Source organism: Drosophila hydei, unplaced genomic scaffold (assembly GCF_003285905.1).
Source record: "Drosophila hydei strain 15085-1641.00,03,60 unplaced genomic scaffold, DhydRS2 tig00000172-arrow-pilon, whole genome shotgun sequence".
NCBI classification, from domain to species: Eukaryota; Metazoa; Arthropoda; class Insecta; order Diptera; family Drosophilidae; genus Drosophila; species Drosophila hydei.
The window spans coordinates 4,384,097-4,407,969 of NW_022045682.1; the positions used below are offsets into that span (position 1 = coordinate 4,384,097).

At 36.3% G+C, this 23,873-nt stretch overlaps 1 protein-coding gene across 3 annotated transcripts in view; it reads left to right on the forward strand.

Annotated features, from left to right (window-relative positions):
- Nucleotides 1–23,873, forward strand: part of LOC111591960 — a 77,983-nt gene that overhangs the window by 21,202 nt on the left and 32,908 nt on the right. Inside the window, exon 1 of one of the 3 annotated variants that reach the window (XM_023303903.2) lies at nucleotides 10,487–11,050. The exons of the other annotated variants lie outside the window; for them this stretch is intronic. Within the exon in view, the coding sequence (XP_023159671.2) occupies nucleotides 10,505–11,050 (546 nt within the window). The 5' untranslated portion in view covers nucleotides 10,487–10,504. Of the gene's footprint in view, nucleotides 1–10,486; nucleotides 11,051–23,873 lie in introns of those variants that run through there. 3 annotated transcript variants of the gene reach the window in all.

Below are 23,873 nucleotides of genomic sequence, written 5' to 3' on the forward strand. Positions count from 1 at the left end.
ATATAACATACCACATATACAATATGATCTGTCATATGTTATATTCTAAGAGACGCTCTCATATTAGATATGGTAAGCCTTTAGCTATGTTATCGATACTTCATATAACACAAATTCTAGTTATAATTACGATTTGATATTTTATTTTATAATTGCACTTTCAAGAAACTAGCAATAAGGCAAACTCCCAAAAAATCGTGACACTCTTGAAAGTTAAAACTTATGAAATATGAAAATTTATTTATATTTTATATATATTATACAACATGTCTACATTCCCATATAAGTTGTGATTACACTTACTTAATAATACTTAATAAATGTTAGGCTGCTTCGTGTCACGACTTTTCCTGCACTCCTCACTAGTTGGGAACTGTGATTGCGACTGCGACTAACAAATGTAGCAGTTACTCTGCTGAGTTGTAATTTGATTTGATTTGTGGCAGTGATTATTGTTGTTGGCATTGCTGGTGGTGTTGGTGTGGCAAAACGTTTTCGCTGCGAATCTGTTATGCATTTCAATTTCGACTGCATGCAAAAGCAACAGCTTCAACTACAGCAACAGTAACAGAAGCAGCTTAATTTCGCTTTAGTCGAGCCCGTCAACACGCAATTTTTGTTAGCGAGTGTAAAAACAAAATCCTCATACGCCATGTGCTACGTGCGATTATGCTGAAAGCGTAGAAGTGAGAGACAGAGGGACAGAGGAGGGACTGCCATTGAGTAAAGGAAGTGGAATGTGGTGTGGAATGCCATCTGATGAGTTGATTAGGTTGCCATGAATATCCTGCGTGATTCGGAACATGATTGATGTCTGTGCGTCGGATAGCAATGCTCATTCAAGAGTGCTTCATACACTGAGCTCCCATTTCAATGGTAGATTTAACTAACTAGATTTAGTTGCTCGCCGAACATTGAATGCCGGCCAGCAACAGGAATTAATTTGATTCAAATTTTCCAAATATGAATAGGCCATGCATACACTTGGCTAGTATTCGATATTGATTTACATTTGCGGTTGAGCGAAATACTGATTTAAGCAGCTTACAATTTAAGATGTTGAATATACATAATGCTATATAAGAGAACACATATCAAATGATGTTGAAGATGTATAGCTTCGATGAGTGTTTGAATATTTGAGAAATAGAAATGATCAACTGAAGTGAATCGTTCATGAATCAGCCAGTTGGTTCACTAGTTCCAATGAACCAATCAATCTTTGCTTAAACTGATTCGCAGAATATATGACCTAATAATGGCAAATATATGACCCTAACCAAGCTTAAAGAACATATTGTAATAAAATTAAAATCTTCTCTAAACTTGCCTCGCTTCTAGCTTGCTTGTGCTGGGCGCCTTCAAGCTTTGCCCTCTATGGCTAACCTTGTTAACTTAATTTCTGATTTAGCAACGATCTGTCAGTGGCTTCCAACAGCTAAATCCCAGCTCAGACAGCCTGCTTCCTAATGCAATCCTTCAGAGTAGCACCTGAGACAGTTCCTCCTCAAACTACTCTCTCTCTCTCTCCCTGTCTCACTCTCTTTCTATATTCCAGTGTCGCTTATCTCTTGAAGCTTCGGTCACGTAACCAGCAGCTCATTTCCCCAGTTACCGGTGGGCAAGACAGCACCTCAGCTGATAAATCCTGCTGTTTTTATTTCTCCTCTAACCCGTTGTGTCTCCGCCGCTATCGTAGGTGGCAGCTACTCGACCTACTCCTGGTCTTGGCCTAAGCGGCTGCCATCGCAGCTCATTAATCAACTGGCGCTTCACACGATGTCGCGTTGACGTTCGCCTCGCAACTGTCACTTCCTGGGCGTGACAGTCGACACAGAATAGGAGAGAGTGAGATAGAGTAATAGCGAGGCTAAGAGAGGGAAAGCTTTTGTTTTGGCTTGATTAATTATTTAGCTAGTGATAAGAGCTATTCAGAGAGTATTCAGTCGCCTTTTCCCTCACCAACTTCGTTGTCCAATTAAAATTGGTAGCACAACGTGATAAGCCACACGCGAGCATTGAGTAAGGCACTTGGAGCCAAGCTTTTTTCACTCTATTTTTTATGTTTTTTTTTGTTTTTGCATCTATGCCACAAATTGTGGCAATAGCAATTGGCCTGCCTTTGATGCCAGTCGAGGCTGCAGATTGAAGGACTTCCGAGGCAGGGAGCGTGGGCAACAGTTTGTGTTTCAATATAACCGTCAACACTCGTTATTGCCACTTCAGTGATGAGTTCTTTTGGCGCACACACACACACACACACACCTACACACACACTTCTGTGTTTCTATAGACACTGAACTGCCGCAATCACCGCCCGATTGCACTTCTCCAAAATGCAGCACACAATTTTAGCAGCCTTCTCTATCACTTACAGATACCCAGTAGTTGATGCAGCTGTAGGCTATGCGCGACTTGAGGCTAGATTTTGTTTAGGCATGAGGAGTACAGGAAGAAAAAACTATTGAAATATTTACAGTAGCCAACATAAAACTTTGCAATGTTACTCAAGCATAAATTTGTAGTCTAATTTCGAATAAAATATTCCAAATTAATTGTATTTATTATCAACAAATCATTATCAGAATTTTGTATGGCTTCTAAACACACTATACTACATAAAATTGTTTGAGCATATCGTGTTGATAATATTGAAGTTTTCTACACTTTTAGTCATATATAAATTTTCCAATATATAATAATAATACGATATATTCCAATATATTCATATAAATACACTTTACTACATGAAACTTGTTTGTCATGTCATAAGATGTTTTTTATTTTTACTAAATTTTGTATATATTTATATTGCCAGAATTTATTTCCAAGACTATCTAACTTATTCCAATTTACACTAAGCAGCATCAATTCGTTCAGTAATTTGTTAACAAATTGTATATTGTTTTGACTGCTTGATTAAATTAATTATTGATTATTGAATTAAATATTTTTTACATACATTTTTCTAGGGCACTTCATAGTCCATCATTTTATTAGTTTTCTCGATTTTTACACTATTTTTTAGTCGTTTTGCTCGTTGTTCGTGGCGCGCATCATTGAGTTTTGTTCAAGAACAATTCTTCTGCATGAGCTCATGGCATATGTGTAGAAGATACTCTCTATGCATGCGTGTGTCTGTGTGTGTGTGTGTGTGTGACATTGTTTGAGTGCGTTCAGTTTGCTGAGTGCCAAGTCTGAATGTGACTGCAATGCAAGTTTTCCTACTCCGTCATCGTCCTCATAAATGTCACTGATTTCAGCTTTTTCTTTTTTTTTTTTTTGAGTGTGGAAAAACCACGAAAAGAAAAATTCGAGCTGAAAAGATATTTCATGTAATTTTGCGTTGATTTGATTTGCTCGTGGCTTATTTTTTTGTACTTCTCGACATATTCAGCATTTTTTTCCTAAGTGTGGAAATTGTTGGTTGTGGTACGTTTTTTTATTTATTTATTGAATCATGCAGAGCAGTAAATTCATTTCCTATTAGACAATATATTTGATAAATTATTGATATAATATATAGTGCCATTTCTTTACAGAGAACCTTGACCCTCTTACTCTGAACCTTCGCTCGCTCGTTTCTTTTGATTATTGCATTTTTTGCTTTCTAGAATTTTTTGTTTTTAGAACCATTTTTTATAATTTTCGCTGTCAAATAATTTCAACACTTTGTGGTACTTTTCTAGCGCTAAAAAAAACTTGCTCGCACAATTAAATTGTGGGCCTCCCTCTGCGCGTCTCATGCCAGCGCACGACGTGGACGATGTGGACGACGACGTCGGCAGCTGCCAACTTTTTGCCGCAAGAAATTTAATTTGTTGGGCAAATATTTTTTAGCATAAACTTTCATTTAATTTTGAAGTCAAAGTTTTTGAACGCGTCTGTTGCTGCTTAAATCTGATCTGCTTTGCTCTGCTCTATGCTTGAACAATATTTACAGCGTTACTTAATCAGGAAAATGTACTTTATTTACGGTGCCAGAAGCTCAACATTGGCGGGCTTAGTAGGCACAGAAAAATCAGTTTTAAAACAATATTTGATAATATTTTTAAAAATCAAATTTGATTTCAGAATTGCATTAACAAATTTTGTAATGTTCTTAAAGTTTCAGTTTGATGTGAAATCTGAATCAATTTCTTAGTCAAAGTCAGTTCTTTGATTGTGTTTTCATCTCGTTGCACGTAATGTTTTGAAAGGAAAGTAATTTTCATTTAATTTCACTTAAAATGCACTCAAATTATTTCGTCTCACTCCCTTTGTCGACTTTTTTTGTTATCGTTAACAAAAAATCAACGAGTAATAAAACCAAAATGAAAAGGTGCAACAAATTGAAATGACTTGCTGGAATTGTTATTGTTGTTGCTATGGGCTGCTTGTTTACATTGATTACAGATAGAAGATGCCGATGCCGATGTTGAACAAGAATATCCTGTTTATTTTTACAACCCAAAATGTAGAGTCAGCAAAATGCGCCCTTCTCTGTGCCTTACCTACCTGAAAGGTGTGCGAGACCTCAAGCCGAGCCGCTGCCGCAGCCGATTTTTTGCCTGGTTAGGCATGAAAACTAATCCAATTAGTTAGACAATGCCCAGTTGCCACGCCCCTAACAAGTCGAGAGGCTGCCACGAATTCAGCTCGGATCACTTCTGTGACCCTCTTTTGCCTTCAGCTTGTTCTTTCCCGATCTATGAGCCATGTGATCTGCAGGCCACGCCTCCTTTGGCCATCCGGGCATTGGGCAAAGTGGAAGCCAATTTCAATTTTTGGCCATAAGCCGAGCACGTCTCGATTTGTCTACCTGGCTTTGACTAACTCTTTTTATAGGTCATTCCACACACACTTTTCCATCGCCCGTTATGGCTTATTGTTTGAACGTGGCTATTAACTCGAATTGGCCAAATTGTTTATTCGGCTTACAAATTGTAGCCGCACACATGCATATTCCGCATTATAATAAACGGATGGAGCATTCTATGCTTAACGGACTAACAAAATGCGAACAATAAAGACGCCTTTATGTTCTATGTCAGGTCTATGCAAAGGGGTCAAATGAAGACGTTCGCCTGGCTGTGGGTTGAGCTGCGCATATCCAGCTTAACTTAATCTGCCAGTTTATTTGTATGCTGCAATGAAGTTATTAAAGATTATGGCAAAAAAATTTAACTTACATTTAAGCTAGCTTAAAATAATATGATGATTAAAATTGTGAATTATATTTGCATTGAATTCTTTAGTTCTGTGTCGTGTATATATATTTCTGACAAGAATTTATATGCGTACGAGGTGTATTCAAAAGGTACTCGAACAATTATTTTTGGAAATGCTTTAAGGATTGTACAATACGAATGAGTATAACTTTAAAAGAAACAAAATAAATATTCATGAATAAAAAAATAATTAAAAAAAAAAAAAAAAAAAACTTGAAGTTCTTTGAACAGACTTCATATATAATCCAGAATATTTGCTTAAATTTGTTTGCTTCTTTCTAGCAACAGATTTTAGATGTATGAATATATATTAATAAAAAGGAAAGAAATGCTAAAATTTCATGGTTCTTTTGTGCAGCTAAATTTTTGATGCAGATAACTTACTAAAGTTTATTTTATACACGTTATGTTTATTATAAACTTTAATTTCAGTCAACTTGAATTTTCTTACTTTCCAATTGCAAAATCTTCAATCGCAATTAATTTTCGTCTTATGCAACAATCACCCGCTGCTAATACTCATCATAAACAAAGAAAGCAATCTACCATTAATTCTGTCTCTTTCTCCCTTCTTTCTCTCTCTCTCTCTCTCTCTTTTGTCTCACATCTATGATTGTAACTCAATTACGTGACGGACGCGAGCTATAAAAATAAAAAGAATGCTGCCAATGGCCCCTTCTAAATTTCTCACATGCCGCAGCTTAAGCAACAGCATTTCCATTTTTAGTCCAGCTCCCCCTCTGTCGCCCGCTTGGTGGCACAGCCGCTGCGCTAATTGCCGTCGGCATTGGCTTTCAACGCTGCGAATGCCGCTTTAATGGGCTACTAGCTCCTTTAATGAGCCCCCCAGGTGTGGCAGCTCGTACAAGTTGAACTCCAATTCCTATTCGTATTCCAATTGCAATGCCACCCCATTATGGGGGCATGCCACCAACTGTTGCAGTTGCAGTTGCATTCATTAGGTCATTGGGTCTTCTATTTAGCATTCAGCATCTGCTGCTGCTGCTGCATCAGCTGCGTTCGGCCTTTGTTTGCATTCTCCGACTATTTACATATTTCTTTTCAACTGAAAAAGCAGTCGAACTGCGATTCCGAGGAATGCCTCGTAAAAGCTGCCCCTTGAGATTCCAGATTCCTTGTGGCAGCCTTTTCGAATCGGGTTTCATAAAAGCACATTGTATCGAAAATCATAAAACCAATGCAAGATAAAGAACACTTGAAAAAATTATTGGTAGATAGTCTTTGAAGCTTAGAAATTTTAAATTTAAAATTAAATTTTTTTTGTTTTTAAATTTAATATATAATTAAGTAGAAATTATATATTATATCGAATACATAACAAATTTTTTATAATAATTTTAGTTTAATTAATTTGGCATAATATTATATATAAAGCAGACTTAAGCAGTTAAAATTTTAACAGAGCATAAAACAATCATAAAAATCTGAAAAAAAAATGCATCATAAAAATTATGATGAAAGTTAGCTTTGTAAATATTTGATCTTTGCTGTAATCAAATATTTATGTCTATATAAAATTAGTTTAGTTTCGATAAAAAATCTTACGCCTCTTCTAAATCTTAAAGTTTTTCTGATTTCAAATATCAACTTCTCATCAAATTATCTCGAGCATAGCTAAAGCACAATTCCCACTGCTGTTCAAGCTTGTGACTCCAGCTAAAAGACAAGTGAAATATGCTTCCCACATACATATATAGCATGTAGAGCAACTATCTTATCTGATCTACTTCATTTGCATCTCACATCTATTTGTGCTAGATTTGACCTTTAGCTGTCTACCCTTTCAGCCTTTCAACGTCAACTTTTCCCATAAGCAGCAAGCCAAACAGACAAATGCCAAATATTTGACTTCTGCTTGCTATGTTGAGTCAACATCCTCAGCTAGCCCTCTATCTGACGCTTACAGTAACCCCTCCTTAGTTACCCCACACACACAGACACAGACACAGACATACAAACAAACGGAAATTGCGTTGTTTCACCCTTTTTCCGCCTTGGCCTTGGGCAATGCTTTATGAAATGACTGAGACTTGGCTCTGCACTTTAGTTTATCTTAAGTCAATTTGTTGTCCTTCATCAGCAACATTTCTTGGTTTGTTATTGCATATTGTTTAGTAAGCGCTTGAGCTATGTATATAAAAATATTCTATATATATATATATATATATATGAATGTATTATCATTATCATCATTCATCAATATCATGAGCTTGCTTTGTTTTTGTATATTACGTTGCGATAAGCGCTTTAGCTGTCTTTTTTATAACATAATTGGTTTACCAATTGTCATAGCTGAAGAGATTCATGAACTTTGACATTGATATTTATTTATGGTTCGCTGTGGCGAGCACAATTAGCCGGAAACGCGCTGGTCACATAGGGTGCAGGGCATTAAAGAGGGTAGCTCACCCTTCTTTTCATTAGGCTCTTTAGCATTTGGTTCCCTTTTTACTTTCAGGCTCTGGCTGCACCTTTTTTCTGCGTGCCTCGACTTTGGTTTCGATTACGATTTCAATTTCGATATGTCAATTATTTAGCAGGCCAGCCACGCCCCCCTGGCCCTCGTTGTTAGCGCGTCTCCCTTTTGGGCCCTACCGTGGGCCGTTTTCAATTTGATTTTTATGATTTTGCGGCGCATTTTTGGTTCTGCTTCATTTGCATTTTGTATTGAATTTGTATTCTGTATCTGTGTATCTCTGTATCTGTAATTCATGTATATTTGTCTGCGGGCTGTCTTTGTGGTTGCGGCAGCTGCTGCTTACCCTCTCTGCCCTCTCTGGCTCTGTCTCTCTTTCTCTGTCTTTTGTGTTCATCAGTCTCTTTCTGCCAATGCAAATGGCAACTTAGGCAAATTGAAAGCGGCCAAATGCGAGAACAATGCCAGCCAACAAAGCTAATGGCAAACGCTCAGGGGAACAGCACCAGCAGCTGATATGTCTGCAGATGTGACTGGGAGACTTTACGATTCTTCTTCGCTTGCTGCCATTGACTCCGATTTCGATTCATCTGCTTCATCAGTGGCAGCAGCAGCAGCAGCAAATTTCATTTCCATTACAATTTTCAATTGAAAAAGTTCTTAGCCAGGCACATTCCAGCAGTTACACGATCTAATTTGGCTGACCTTGCTTAGAGCTACAGTGCCAGCTGCCTATGGCAAACAATAAAGCTAGCACAAGCTTGTGAAATCTAGAAAAACTAAAACAAAAAAACACAAATAAATATCGTATATAATTTTAAATCCTTTTAAACTTTTAAAGTCATTAAAAAAAAATCAAAATAAAAACAAAAAACTATATTAATATTTAAAATAAATAAATAATAAATTTAAAATAAATAATAAATATTTAAATATAAATAAATAATATAGAATTTAACAAAAGTTCATTTTTTTAATTTTTCAAACATTTTGTTTACACAAAATATTTTTTTAAAAATTCATGAATGACATTCTTAATTAAATATTTTGCTTAAAACTATATTTATTTTACTTAAATTTATTTGTACTTTTTAAACATTTGTTTCATGAGCTTTTTTCCCTCAGCAGCCTGCTATGAGCTAAACCCTATTTTAATATAAATTTTTCTCTCTAACGATCCTTTACTGTGTTTATCTTCATTTGTTGTACTGTGGCTGTAGTTGGGGCTGTTGGCAGCGTTTTATGTGCCGCCTGCAACTCATTGAGAAATTCATTTTAATTAACAGCGAAATGCGTTTGGCGCCAGCTGAAAAAAGGCAACGCCGCGTGCACCTGCAAAGCGCGGCAACAATGCAAAATATAAAAAAAATATCGAGAAAAAGGAAAAAACAGACAGTAGCCCCATGTCTCTGCTTGGGTGGCCTCGGCTGCTGTTTCTGGTGCCGCTGTTGCTGTTGCATGTGCAACATAATAATTTGTAAACATTTATCAATTATGCAGCAACAGCGGGAGCTGCAGCAACAATAACCCTGGCTACTTGCTACGCCCCAAAAGATGCCCCAAGCGCGGCCACCGCAAACTGGCCACATAAATTTTCCACGTAGGCCAAACAGCCGACGCGGCAGGGCGCCCAACTGCCTCGCCCTTCCCCGACTGCTCGGTGGCTGCCCCTCTATAAATTCCAGAGGCGTTTGGGGCATTGATTTGCCTGACTCGCAGCCAACACGCAATTAAGTACGACTGGGCAACACCTCATCAACAGAGACTATGGTTGCGGCTCTGGCTGCGGCAGGTGGTAGCACGATGCACGTTGCACGTTGCACGCGCTGCACGCTTCCAATTCAGTCGATCAATCATAAAAACAGCTGTGTGACTCGTTGACAAGCACAACAATAACAACTTAATCCAATACAACATATCAGCAATAAGTTGCTAGCAAATGTTTAGACACATATATTGATAGCAACATCAACAGCAAGAGCAACAGCATTGTTGAAAAATACTTCAAAAGAAAAGCTAAAATATATAGAGGCTTAAAATATATAGAAGTGTTATTATTTAGTTATTTATTTTATTTTCTTCACGATTTATTTTAATATTCTGTAAAGTCTTCAATTTTATATTAACGTACTTTTCAAAAATTGAAATACGACTCCACCTAGCAGCATGTTGCTCTAGAATAAGTTGCCTAGGTAGCAACGTTTCTCGTACAAGCATGTTGCTTGGCTTGCGCTTAGCAACAATCCTCCTAGGTACCCGACACTTCTTGTTACAAAATGTGCAGCAACATTCACTTGGCTCTCACGCACAAACAGAACAGTTTCGCTCTTTGAATACACACTCTCTTTCGCTCTCTTGCTGCGGCAACATACACGTGCTCTATGTGTTTATGTTGGGTTCCCAGAAACAGCTGTTTTGTGTTTTGTGACTTGTTCGATGCAACGCTTTTAATAAGCCGCCCAACTTTCGCCGCGTTCGCTTCAGTAGTTGCTAGGCTGAAGGCGAAATCAAACGTTGTGTGAACGCGGTCGAATGTACAGCTGCCCGAGCAATATGTGTTGTGTGCGTGTGCGTGTATACAAAGATGTGTGTAGATGCATCTGTGGCTGTGCTTAAATTGAGAAGGGAGAACCAAATGATGAATATATCACCTGATTTGTGAAGACACAGATCAAACAGAAAATAGAGAATAAAAGTGCGAAATTCATTAATAAAAAACATTCAAATTGCGAAATATACCTTGAAATTCAAAATAAAGTTCAGCAACTTTAAAATTGTGCAATTTAATTAATTAAAAAATATAAAAAAAAACTATTAATTAGAAAGCATTGCGAAACGTTAAATAAAATAAAACGAAATGCAGCGAAACGTGATGTGGCTTTGGCTTCGGATCTGGCTGTTGGTTGGCCTGCTTAGCCTGGAGGCCAACGCTAATGACCAAACATACTTCGTCCATGGGGAGAAGGTGTTGCCCGAACAGCAACAACAACAGCAGCAGGGAATGGAGCCCGATAAAAGCGCAGTCTGGAGTCTGCAGTTTGAGCATCAACTGCGCCACGGTCTGCAACATTTGCGGCATCTAGACAAATATCAGCAGATGGCGTGGGAGCCATCAGAGCCTGCTCCCCATTCTCTGCCTCAGCTTCGTCGTCATCAGCATAAATCGCTGTCGAATGCCTTTAGACACAGCTCCAAAGCCGTTGACATTGATTATCCAAACAGTTACCCGCAGGAGACGCAGCAACAAGACGAGGGTCAAATGCCCGCTGCAGGTGAAACACAGTGGCAACAACGATTGCACAGACATCGCCAGCAAAAACAATTACGCGAAAAAGAGGTGCAGACACTTAAACAACGAGAGAATAGCTCGGGCTGGAGCGATGTCGCCAATCGATATAAAAATGTGAGTGGGGCGAATAAGCAAAGAGCAATTCTAGCAAACGATCTTTATATAATAATTGTGTTACTCTAATATATATGTGTATATATATATATATATATATATATATATATATATATATATATATATATATACTATATTTATATATATAGTAAAAGACTAACAAGAGTTCGAACTGGGAGAGTGAAGCGCTTGCCGGAGGTAGCTAGTTAGATTAGAAAGAGAGAAATAGAGAGAGAGAAGGAGAGAGATTTTGGCTTCATAGAAAAAGATCTATAACTTGTTATTAATATTCTATTGTTATGCTATATATATCTATATACTTATACCATACATATTCAAAATACTTCTAACTCACAAATAAATACACAAAAATGCATCTGCAGACACTTCAAAATCCCATTCACACAAACTATTTGCTAATGCAACAAATTCTAGCAAATTCTATTCATAAAAACGTGCATTATTCTGGGTATATATATATATATATATATATATATATATATATATATATATATATATATATATATATATATATATATATATATATAATATCTTTTGTTCGCTTACAGTTTTTACATCAATTATCTGATTCAGCGGGTGTGAAAATATTGAAAGTGTAAAGCACATATTAATATGGCTTTAATTGAATGCATCGGCGTCGCTTCATAAATCTCAATTGAATCTGAACAATTATGCCAGGCAATTACTAATGGAAAAAAAGCATGCCAAACAAACAATCAACTAATCTACAGCTAAAGATCTATGCGGTACGTGCTACGCAATCCCAATCCGAACGCAAATTAATTTGTATGCCAAGCTGAATGCTGAAAACTGAAACTAAAATCGAGGAAACTCACGACGGGGAATCGGACTGTGACTCGCGAGTCCCAGACTGAGACGGATCGAGGGGCAAACAATTTGCTTATCACTCGTTTTGTAAATTAATGAACAATTAAATTCACTTAAATGTTGAAATCCGGGCAAGCATTCCAAAAATGGAAAAAGAAAAGCAAATAAAAAACACAAAAATTGAAAAAGTAAGAAAAAAAAAACGAAAAGACAATTTTTCAGCTCTACGATTTTTTATAAGAATTAGTCAGACACCTTTTGTTAGGGGCATGATATCATCTATAAGTAAGCACTATATAGACGCACTGTCGAGTTCTGTTCGGCTGGCAGCCGATAGAGCGACACAGACTTAATGTACATCATCTAGACACATCTAGATTGTGTATCTAGAGATACATACAGTTACATATGGAAGTATATAAATGTATCTAAGTGCCTATAGATACATATTCTTAAATATAGATACTTATGGATAGATATAGTGACACCTACGATATACGTGTATATTGTTAAATATAGATAAAGGTTGTGTATCTATGGGTACATATAGTTACTTATAGATGTAGATAGAGACCTAAAGATACATATTATTGCATAATGATAATTAAATAAAGATATATATTTCTTATAGATACAAATGGTCACATATAGATACATATTATTATATAAATACGCTTTTATATATATAACAATATGTCTTGAATATATATATATATTTATCATAGGTATAAAATGCATATAGATACACATAAATGACACATACACTAACTTGTAGATACAAACAAGTTGATGCAGATGTATAAAGATAACACAGATACATTTAGCTAGAATATTCTTTTGCTTAATCATAAACGAAGTTAGAGCAGACGCTTTAGCTTTAGAAATACCAATTGAGAATGGGATCAGCTATATAATATAGAACTTCATTGTATAGCAAACTTTGTGATTTGTTTGATTGAAAACTAAAGCGTTAACCCTAGCGTCTTTATGGTCGACACCATTTGATAGGGGAAATCAGAGCTCAAGACTTGGAATAAAAAAGCGTTTCTTTCTTTAGCTTATTAAGAGGAATCGTTGACTAAAGAGCAAAATGATGCAATTCTAATGAAATCTTCATAAAGTCAATGCAATCATAAGACTGGTTAGATCTGCATAAATAATTGATAAAAATTGTATAAATTTTGTTGTTGTTAAATTTGGGTACATTTTTACATATTTTGAAACTAGTCTAGATATTCTTTGTTAGCTTTACGTGTATTCAATAACAAATGAATTAAAGTTTTTATCTCAATTCTTCAACTATTCTCCATAGTTCATTCTGATCTAAAAGCAAAAAGAGCCACAAACGCATATATTTAATAAATATCAATCATTAAATCTAAAGTCTCGAATCCTTTTTTGATGCATTTGCTTAACCAAAAAAATGATCATCTAAATGAAATACATTTCTAAACATTTATATGAAATTTCTGTAGTCAAGAAATCAATGATATATATATAAATATATATAAAGATATCTCGCCATTATCTAAGTGCATTTTTCCCTTATTAGATATAAGAGAAAACTTTAATTTGTTTATTTACTCTGCTTGCATATGAATGCAATTAAAATGCAATTTGTTTATGATCTTTCGATAGCTGTTCGTGTGTTTGAGGAGTAATTACATCACAGATCTGTATATATCTATATTTGGGTGCAGCTTCCACTTTCATCTGTCTAATCGCTTTTCATTATTAACACTAAATTTCTGCTTGATTTCATTTGAGGTTCTTTGCCTTTGCTTGCCCAACTCCCTTTTGGCTGCTGGCCTCTGGCCTTTAACGCTTTGGCGCCGTTGCTACTGAAATTTATTTGCTGCTCTAATCGATACGGACACTTGCCACGCCCCCCACAAGCCTTCAACTTTCCGCTCTCCACAAAATGTGGCAAGTTTTCGAATGAGTTTGTTCGAACTCTTGGCTGATTCACACATTGTATGTGTGCGTGTGTGTGCGTGTGTGTGGCTGGGGCTGCACTTCAAACAAAACACGCCGTTTGTAATTTTGGCGCTTGGCTAAACATCGCAGCTGCATCTGCACTTGGGCCGAGGCGTGCGCACGCCTCAGGGGGAGTGGGACGGGCGCTGCCTTTGCTGGCTTTGCTGCCTTTCAATTAATTCAAAGCATTAAAACAATTAAGTGACTGCAGCTTCATTGACTTGGCGCACGACAAGATCCCCAACCCAACTCCACTTGCAATGCTCGGCTAGGCAATTGTTGGGCCCACCCTCTGCCCCAATCGCGTTCGGTGACCCAAATTTTCACACAAATTAGTGCAGCTAATTTTTAATGATGATTTTTCAGTGACGCCTCCCACTTCACTTGGCATTTTTCATAATTTCCATTTGCCCATTTTGCTTCTCTTTTTTTTCATGTTTATTTTTACGCAATTTATGTGTGGCTGCCCCTGCCGCTCGTCGGGGGCTTCTTTTGCGCCGACAAATGCAATTGAAATAAACATGGAAAATGTGGTTTGCTCTGGCGAGAGCAGGCGAGTGGGCGCGTGTGGCTAGGCAGGCCCTGCGGCAACTCACGCCTTCATCTCTTTTAGTTCTTTTCTTTTTTTTTTTTTTGCTTTTTCAAGGGTGTTGCCACAGCCAGAAAGCAAATCCAGGGCCAACAGCAACAGCAACAACAACAGCCGCCATCTCCATGCGTTTCAACTCATTTGCACCTAATTGTCATGCAGGGGAACAACGGGATGGCATCCAAATAGGTGTATACACATGGAGTAGCGTCTGGTATCTAGGCACATCACACTCAGAGAAATTAATATATGAAAACCTGGATGAAGTTCTAGTTAAGATGAAGAAGTAGAGTGAAAGAAGAAGATGTAACTTTGCTTTGTCATTCAATTATTTTAATCTAAGAATTATCTCAGAATCTCTCTGTATTTATAAGCACTGAAAGAAATTTATGTGTACTCACATTTAGTACATGTAGAAAATTTCAAAAATTTTAGGATTGGTTTTGCTTGGCAATTGAAAATTCAATTCGCTTAAGTCTTTGTTGTATCTATGAGCAGTATCTAGTATCACTTTATGTTTACTACACTTAGAGAAAATTGCACTCAAATCCTATTCATTAAAAGCTTAATTGGTATCTCTTATGTTTTGCTTGTTTATTATCAAACGTAAATACCTAGTGCACTTAGAGAATATATGACTTAAGTTAAGTGGCAGCAAATGAAATTCTGTAACTTACATTTTGAAAATTCTTGAATTTAGAATTGAAAACTTTTCATAATCAAATATTTATTCTCAAACCAGTTCTTTTTGTAAGTTTGCATACTTCATACACTAAGAGAATTTCATACTCAACTTTAATGAAAATGTTTTTAATAGACAAATAAATTATTTCGATATTCTTTTTTCTTTTTAAAATATTTTTGTATCAAATCTCTTGATCCGAGCTCTTTTTAAATTTCTTTAAAATTTTTTTATCTTATTTTAAGTATATAATTTGTTGTGCTTAAAATAATTATTTTTCTGTTAGCTCTTAAAATTAGTTAGAAACTCAATTTGGATGCTTACATCACAGAAGCATATTTCAAAGATAAATATTCTTGAAAATTCGCATGTGGCACAAATTTTTCCCTCAGTGTACATGCTTGTATGGCTGTGTGCATAGCAAAAGCTTGGCCGGCACCAGCTGGCTGCCACATTTTTATCATTTCTCTGGCTTTGCTCTCCGTCTCACTCCCACTCTCTCTCACTGTCTCTATCTGTTCTTCTGTTATTCTCTTTATCTGCACCTCTGGGCGAGTCGTTGACTTAATCTGCATTTTCCTCACATTTTTTGTGCTGCTGGCAGCCTCCTTTTTACCATTTGCACGAGAATGTGCTCACATTTTTGTGTCCCTCGGTCAACAAGACTGAAATTTGCATAGTTACCAGGCTGCTGCAGCGCTTTAATTTTCATTTAAACTCAACTTGAAATTAAATGCAATTTTGACTATTTGGATAACAGAAAGTTACATCGATTTGTAATTGAACCTTGCTTTGTAATTCGATATTAAGCCTTAAAGTAGAGCTTTTTGTCTTAATTAGCTATAACGATTGATATCGATAAATATCGATTTGACGCGACCAGTTGTTCTAACAAATTCATAGATTTTCTTTAATTTTGAACAGACGATAATCCAAACTTTTATAACATATAAAGAATCCATCAATATTGGATCAAACCTGAATTATGTTGATAAATATTTAACATGTTCTCAATAACTTTTCTCAATAGCAGATAGCCATAACGCTGATAGTTGAAGATCTTACAGAGATAAGATCCAGATAGCTAAGTTTTCTATTGATATCTGATCAAGTGGAATCTGGTAACATGAGAGACCTGCATAGATAAATTGTCTCTTTATCTATTTTAGCAAGGATATTTTATTTGTAAATCTCTCTCTCTCTATCTCTCTCTCTCTCTTTATATACTACATGCATCTCTTATCCCTACTTTTATCGTACCTTTTGTGCTCTCGACATTGCTGCATTTCTAGCGCTGCTAATTCTTTGTCACCTTAAATGGCAAAAAGTTCTCGTGGCTTGCAGGCAGCCGTGTTTAGCCCTCAGCCAGGTCCTTTGTTGGACAGCTGCTGGACCCTTGTTCCAACTTGGCTGTGCTAAACAAAAAGCTAACCGCCCACAGTCACGCCTTGCCTTTTTCTAGTTTTTGCTTTTTATGTTGTCGCATTTGCACAATGCGCTAAATATTTTTATACCCTGATCCCATTAAAAATGGGAAATCAGGGTATAATGGTTTTGTGCAAATGTATGTAACAGGCAGAAGGAGGCGTGGCAGACCCCATAAAGTATATATATTCTTGATCAGGACGACAAGCCGAGTCGATTGAGCCCTGTCCGTCTGTCTGTCCGTCCGTCTGTCCGTCTGTCCGTCTGTCCGTCTGTCCGTCTGTCCGTATGTGTGAACGCGTGGATCTCAGCATCTATAAGAGCTAGAGACTTGAAATTTTTTTTGTAGGTCCGTGTATAGCACGCGCAGGTCAAGTTTGTTTCAAATATTCGATAACTATTCGCATTTAATTGTTATCGAATAAAAACATTATTGAAATGCAGTAAATAAATTATATCTCGAACGTCTTAAGAGCTAGAGCCTCCAAATTTTGTATTTAGTCTTATATATATTTTATGCAATTTTGATTTTTGTTGGATTTTGGATACCGGCTCCAAATTCCCCCAAATTCTTAGAATTTAAGTTTAGTTGGAAATAGGGCCATTATGTGAAGGCGTTTGCATCTCAACCAAGCCAATAGGATATGTAGATCATATGCTGAAAATTTCATTAAAATCCATTAAGTAAAACAGAAGTTATTAAACAAAACGTTTGGCCAATTTCCAAAAGCACATGTCAGCAGCGCCACGCGCACGCATTTTTCCTATGCGTGTGCACACATACATTCAAATGCGTGTATTCTTTTCTATTCCAAGAATTGAAATTGCGATTGAATTGTGCTGAATTATTAGCTGCTACTTATGTTCAAATTTGCAACAGCCCGTGCAAGAAGGACAGTGGCTGCGTTGGTAGTGGCCCCGCTCGTATGCAGCTTGGTCCGGGTTCGAGACCGGAGGAGATGAAATGTTTTTTACTGTTTTATTTTTTTTTTTTTTAGTTATGAAGTGGCGGTGTTGGTAGAGTTTGTGCACGTTGCGCAAATAATCCGGGTTCGAATCCTGGTCTCGCAATGTCGATTTTTATTTGTTTTCTCTTTTTTTTTAATACTCGATACAAACTACGGAAAATATTACAAAACTCAAAGGACTGGGATCAGGGTATCTCCTAGTCGGGCACCCCGACTAGAGCTTTCTTACTTGTTTATTTTTTATTTGTATTTTAATTCTGCATTTTATCATTTCTGTTTGCATTTTAAATTGCATTTGTTTACGACGCTCTTCTTCTGCTGCTTCTGCGTTTGTGCAGCTGGCTGCACATTTTCCTATTTGTATCGGCAGCAGCCGCCTCATCTTTTCAGTCGGCGTCGATTTTCAGTCTTCAATTTTGCATTTTTTCCAATTTTCCATTTCCCATTTGGCGTTCTGTACGCCGTTTCCTTGGCCGCTATTCAAATACCGGTTGGTCGTTTATCGCCTTTTTGGGCGAAGCACCAAGCGCTTTTTATTACCCGCAATTTGCGCCTTTTCACTTTTAGTTTTAATTAACTAAAAATTTTGTGCGACAACCGCACAGAAGAGCCCAAGCCAAAGCCAAAGCCAAGCCCGAACCGTGGCCTTTTTCCTCTGCTCACATTGCCTTTCGCATCCCCCCAGGGTATTTTTCTAGCCTTTTACTCTTGTGATTTAATTTTTATACCCTTGCTAAAGGGTTATTCTATTCTAAGTAGAAGGATCAAAAGAATTTAATCTAAATTTATATTTTTATTTATGCCACTTCTAGAATTTTATTACCTTCTATAATTGAATAATTCAGCAAAATCCAGTAAAGCTAAATGGTTTTATATCTCTATAATCTATATTTATATAGATAATATTGGCTTATAGCAATACTTTGATATATTGAATCTCACATTATTATATTTTATATGACGTATTTTTTCCTTTGTACATTATATTATATAAAAAAGTAAATTAAAATACTCAGAATTAAAACTAAATAAATATGAATGTTGACTTTTTTCATTAAATATCTATATATAAATATATAATTAATATCAAATTAGAGTTCAGCGAACATATAATAGTGCTTAACTATAGAGTACAAAAACGTCGTAAGTTTTCGTTTGCATTTGTTTTTGATTTCCATTTATTTTATTCTTTGTTTATTTTCTTCGTGCATTTTATTTGCATTAACAGCAATTTTTACTATTTTATTTCGTCGCCCTCGTTTTGTGTTTGTGCTCAAATTGTTTTTCTTTTTATTTTGCGCTTCGTTTTGCACACAATTTTCCGGCACATTTTCACATTTTCGCAGTTTTTCTTTCTTTTTCGTTTGCTGGCCGCACAATTTTAATTATTTGCAAATGGAAGGCTTTTGGGTGGGCTTCGCCAGCTACTCATTGTTGTTTATGAGCGAGTTCTTTGGACAAAAGAATACCCTCTACTCCCCTCTCTCTCTCTCAATAGCTCCCTCTCCCTCTCTCGCTTCCTGCTGCAAAAGTTCAAAGTGCAAGTTTTCGGCTTTGACTCTTTTGCTGCTTGCGGCTTTAATTGAACTCGAAGCCAGACACATTTTTCAATGCGCCTTGCGGCCAGCCACAACAGCAACGACAACGACAACGACAACAGCAACGGCAACAACAACAATAACAACAGCAGCAGCAATTTCCTTTGTTCGGCAAACTAATTAAACATAGAAAGAAACATCGCTGAGCAGCACCCACCTCGGCTTCGTCCCCACCTTGACCAGGTGCTCCACTATTAATTTGTTTTTTTTTTTTTTTTAAATCGTGTTTTTTCCCTCTTGTAGTTCTTCGTTGTTCTTATTTCCAATTACCAAACACTTGGAGCCGCCTTCTGAGACCGTGATTAATGGCCGAAATGGACGTGGCTTCATTTTGATTGCCGCCTGTCCAATTGGCCGGCACATCATTTGTTCTTAAACACAACACAAACACAAAACTGTTGGCAAAATTCAATACAAAACAACTGCAGCAACGGCAACAACAAAAACAACTCCGATTGGCTTTTCAATTTTCTTCCAAAAACAAAAAAAAAAGAAAACGGATTGGCTTTCTTGCCCATTGCCCATTGCTCATTAATCAGTTTCCACTTTCTTGTTTTTGTAGTTTCTGCTGTTGTTGCAGTTGTTGTAGTTGTTGCTGTGTGGTCTCTTTGGCAACTGAAATTAGCTGTTGCTCCCACCATAACAACTGTTGTCGTGAGCTATCGCCGAGTACGCACTCTGAATCCGATTAAAGGTCTCAGTTCGAATCGTTGCCAAAACAAAGCAATACAAAAATGTGTTTAACACGCTTCAAATATGGCTCAAACGCATAAGCAAACACACCTGAACTCAAATATTGAGTAATTGTAAGTGTTTTTCTTGAACGTTGAAGCCGCATAAAATGTCGTCATATGAAGTCGGCTTTGTTATATAATTTTTGGAAATTGTTGAAAACTGTTGAGAGGGTTAAATGAGCAGTTGAACTTAAAGTGCATCCAAAGTGGCTGAAAAGCAAATAAGAATTGTGTACGAAAATAGTTAAGTGTATATAATTTATAGATCTAAAGATCTATAAAGTGATATAAAGAGGGTAACGGACGAGCAATGCATGAAACCTAAATACTCTTTTCACTTAGTGAACAAGCATACGAAATTTGATAGGCAGAATCATGGTTAAGGCATCTTTGTTATATTAATATGTCAAGCTCTAAGCCAGACAAAAGGTTGAAGTATAAGGTATATAGCTTTCATATAAAAACTTGGCTTAAACTATTTTACAACTCATAATATGAAGTCTTAAACAAAAATTATTCATATTTAGCTTAATAACTACAACTAAAAGTCAACAAAATGAAATTTCTTAGGAATGTGTTTCACATAAAAATAAAATTGACAGAGCTGAGGCTTGAGTATTGGAAGCCTCTGTACTGCGTATCCACATATTGAGCCCACAGCAAGCGAGTTAATCAACCATTTTCTTAATTACTTTATTTATTATTCACAATTTTCTAAGCCTAGCCGCTTTTATGTATACAAATATGTAAATATGAAAGGTTTCTTCATGAATTGTTTCTGCCTCAAATATTTCGTTAAGTTGAATGGCATTTTAAAAGGATTTTTCTCTCTCTCGCTCTATCACAAAGAATTTTACTGGAGCCTCAAGGTAGTTGCATTCCGTAAACAAAAAGTTGCATCAACAGCAGGTTCAATGAACGAGTCAATGCCACACTTTCCCTTCCACTTCTCTCCCACTCTCTCTCTCTACCCAGCTGCACAAGTGGCACTTTTTACTTGTAATAAACAACAACAACAACAACTAAGTACACAAAAGTATAAACAAAGCAATTGCCGCTGGCATAAACAAAAGGCCTGCATTTTGTACTACCTGCAGCTGCCGCACTTTTCAGCTGGGGGTTGATCTGGGGGCAATGAGAGTGGGGCTACACAAAAGTAACTCAAAGATTTTCCCGCTTACTTTTGCCGCCCCTCCTACTTGTTATTTTCGTTGCTCACTTCTCGGTTCATTTGATGGCACACTTTTCGGGAGCTTCAACACTTGAGCAAGGTCGCAAACTTTTTGGCAATCCATTAAATATGCTCGCCCGACCGACGACTGGCTGTTGCCTGCGTTCTAAGCAAATGTCAAAAGCTGTGCAAATTTCAAAAATAGAAAAAAAGTGAAACGTGGAAGAGAAAAAGTTAATGAAGCCCAACGTGCATGTCGAGCAGTCAAATTATGCCAATCGTCTCTGCTTGGCAAACGATTCTTTAAGCAAAAATCATCAAAATGTTAGCAGAAATGAAAATGGTTCATGAAGAAGTACATATAAGAGTAGGAGAGAAGAAGAAGAAGTGAGATTCACTTTTAATGTGATTAAAATGGAATTTAAGTGTCATTAAATGGAACGCAAACAGAGTTTGATGTAGTCTAGGAATATTAAATATGTTACATAAATATAATGATTATGTTGAGATATTAAATTGAATGGAAAGATGCAAATATAAAGCAAAATTTATGATTTTATCAAAAATTAAATATTATTAAAAATATAGGGAACCGTTAGGATGGTATAACAGTAAAAGTTATATTTTGTATATAGAAAAATAAATAATAAAATATGTAACGAAAAAAACAAATATATTAATAGAGTATAAAGAGATAACTTTATAGAAAGCAATGGATAAATGTCGAAAGTATTCTAAGCTACAAATATATATGAATATTTTATAAATCGTTACAAATGTATTTTCTACATTATTTATACCTTTAAGATTGGCTTTTAACATATCAAATTAATAACTAATTAGTATCTGCCCAAAATTCAATGGACCTATGAAGATTCTATTACAATAAATCAATTCTTTATCAGTTATGGATTGATGCTGTTTATATTGTTCTATTGTGCTATTGTTCTATAGTTCCATTCCATTCAAAAAAACGTATAAGTTGCATTTATTTTTAAAAACATTAAAGCAATCGTGTGGCTATATCTTGTGTCATTTCGTTCCTTAAAAGTGAGAAATAATTCAGATTAAATTTAAATATATATAATTGTTACTATAAAAATATGTTTTAGCAAACTACCTGTATATGAATTATATACAAAAAATATCGCAACTCAAAACTTATTTGATTATACAATATATCATTCGCTTTTCTTCTTTTCCAATTCTCAAATCACTTCAAAAGGCCAACATTCGCAATACTTTTCAAACGCCCCAAAACACATTTATTTTCCAAAATTTTTAAGTATTCTAGCTTAATCAGTTTTATATATTTAAGTTTCCTCAAATTAGCCTCTCCTCTCTGCATCCGCCCTTCACATTCCATTCATTTCGAACGTTTCAAATTTCACAATTCGTCCAGTGACTACCCCTATATATCTGCAGCTAACACGTTTATTCGTTTAATACGAACCAATATTTCATCATATATGTGTATCTTTCACACACGTAATAGACGACAAACTCGATTATTTTACAATTTTGCTAACCAACTCTGTCGATTGCCGGCGCCCTGCCCCGACGCACGTCTCACTTTACTAAGTTAGTTGTGTAGAATGCATTCGCCCACACTCGGATTGCGAGTACTTTTAATTGACAAGCAAAACTCGAAGAGCGAAGCCCCTGTCAAATCTCGCCATGCTGTAAACTGATTGAAAATGCGGGCGCAAAACATTCCGCAGCGACCCGTACTTCAATTTCCACAGCTGCAGATACAAATGTATCTATGTATCTATGTGGCTTTGTATCTTGCAGTGGCAGTGGCAGTTGCCAAGTGCAGCACGCATTGAATCACTCACGAGCGTCACTCAGTCACTTAGTCAGTCAGTCAGTCAGTCAGTTAGTCAGTCAGTCAATTATACAATGTTGCCGTCAACTGGTGACGAGTATCAAGATGATATCTATTAGATACTTAGATACAATTTTTCTTTTTCTTCTTCTTTTTATTTTCGTTCTCGTATGCAACGCAGCTAACTGAATTTATGTCAGTTTTTATGTGCGCTCACAATGATGAAGTTGTTGTTAATGAAGATGATGACAATCGTGATGATGATGATGAGCATGGCTTGTCTGAACTTTTTACTTATGCCCGAGGGTTAGGACACATGTTGTGTGGCTGCTGCTGCTGCTGCTTCTACTTGTGCTGTGCTGGCTTCTTGGCCATTCGTCAGCTACGTTATTTTTTCTTGCTCTTCTTCTTCTTTTCCCTTGATTCTCTTGCATTTGCAATCCACTTTGGGGCATTTTGTTCGTGCTTTTAATTTGCAGCATAATTAAATCATAGCCAACAGACAAGTGCTGCGTTAAAGCCAGATATTTCTCTGATATTTCTGGGTCATACTTTGACCAGAATTTATGACAGCTGCTGCGACTGTGGCTGCTGCTTCGATTTGTGCTAAGTGAAGTCGGCCATAAATTAGAATTCAACAATTTTTTCTCTCACAGACAAAAAGTTCTAAACGAACTCGAGTGTGGCCACAAAGTAGCTGAGAATTGATTGAAAATACTGAGAAGAGTTTTTTCAAACAAAAGTAAGCCAAGTCCAAATACTAAAAGTTTTATGAGAAGCAACCAGAAAGTGTGTTTTTTACGCTTCGCAAATGGGAATGGCTAAATGACAGCTAGAATTGGTTTCTACTTCTTTTTCTTTTAAGGAGAAATAACAATGTTAGTTCCATATGGTAGTTAATAAATGCAGCATGAACGAGGCTGGTCACACTTTTAAAAATTTTTTTTTAAATTAAAAATACTTAATTCATACCTTAAAAAATTATAAAGGTATACAAATACA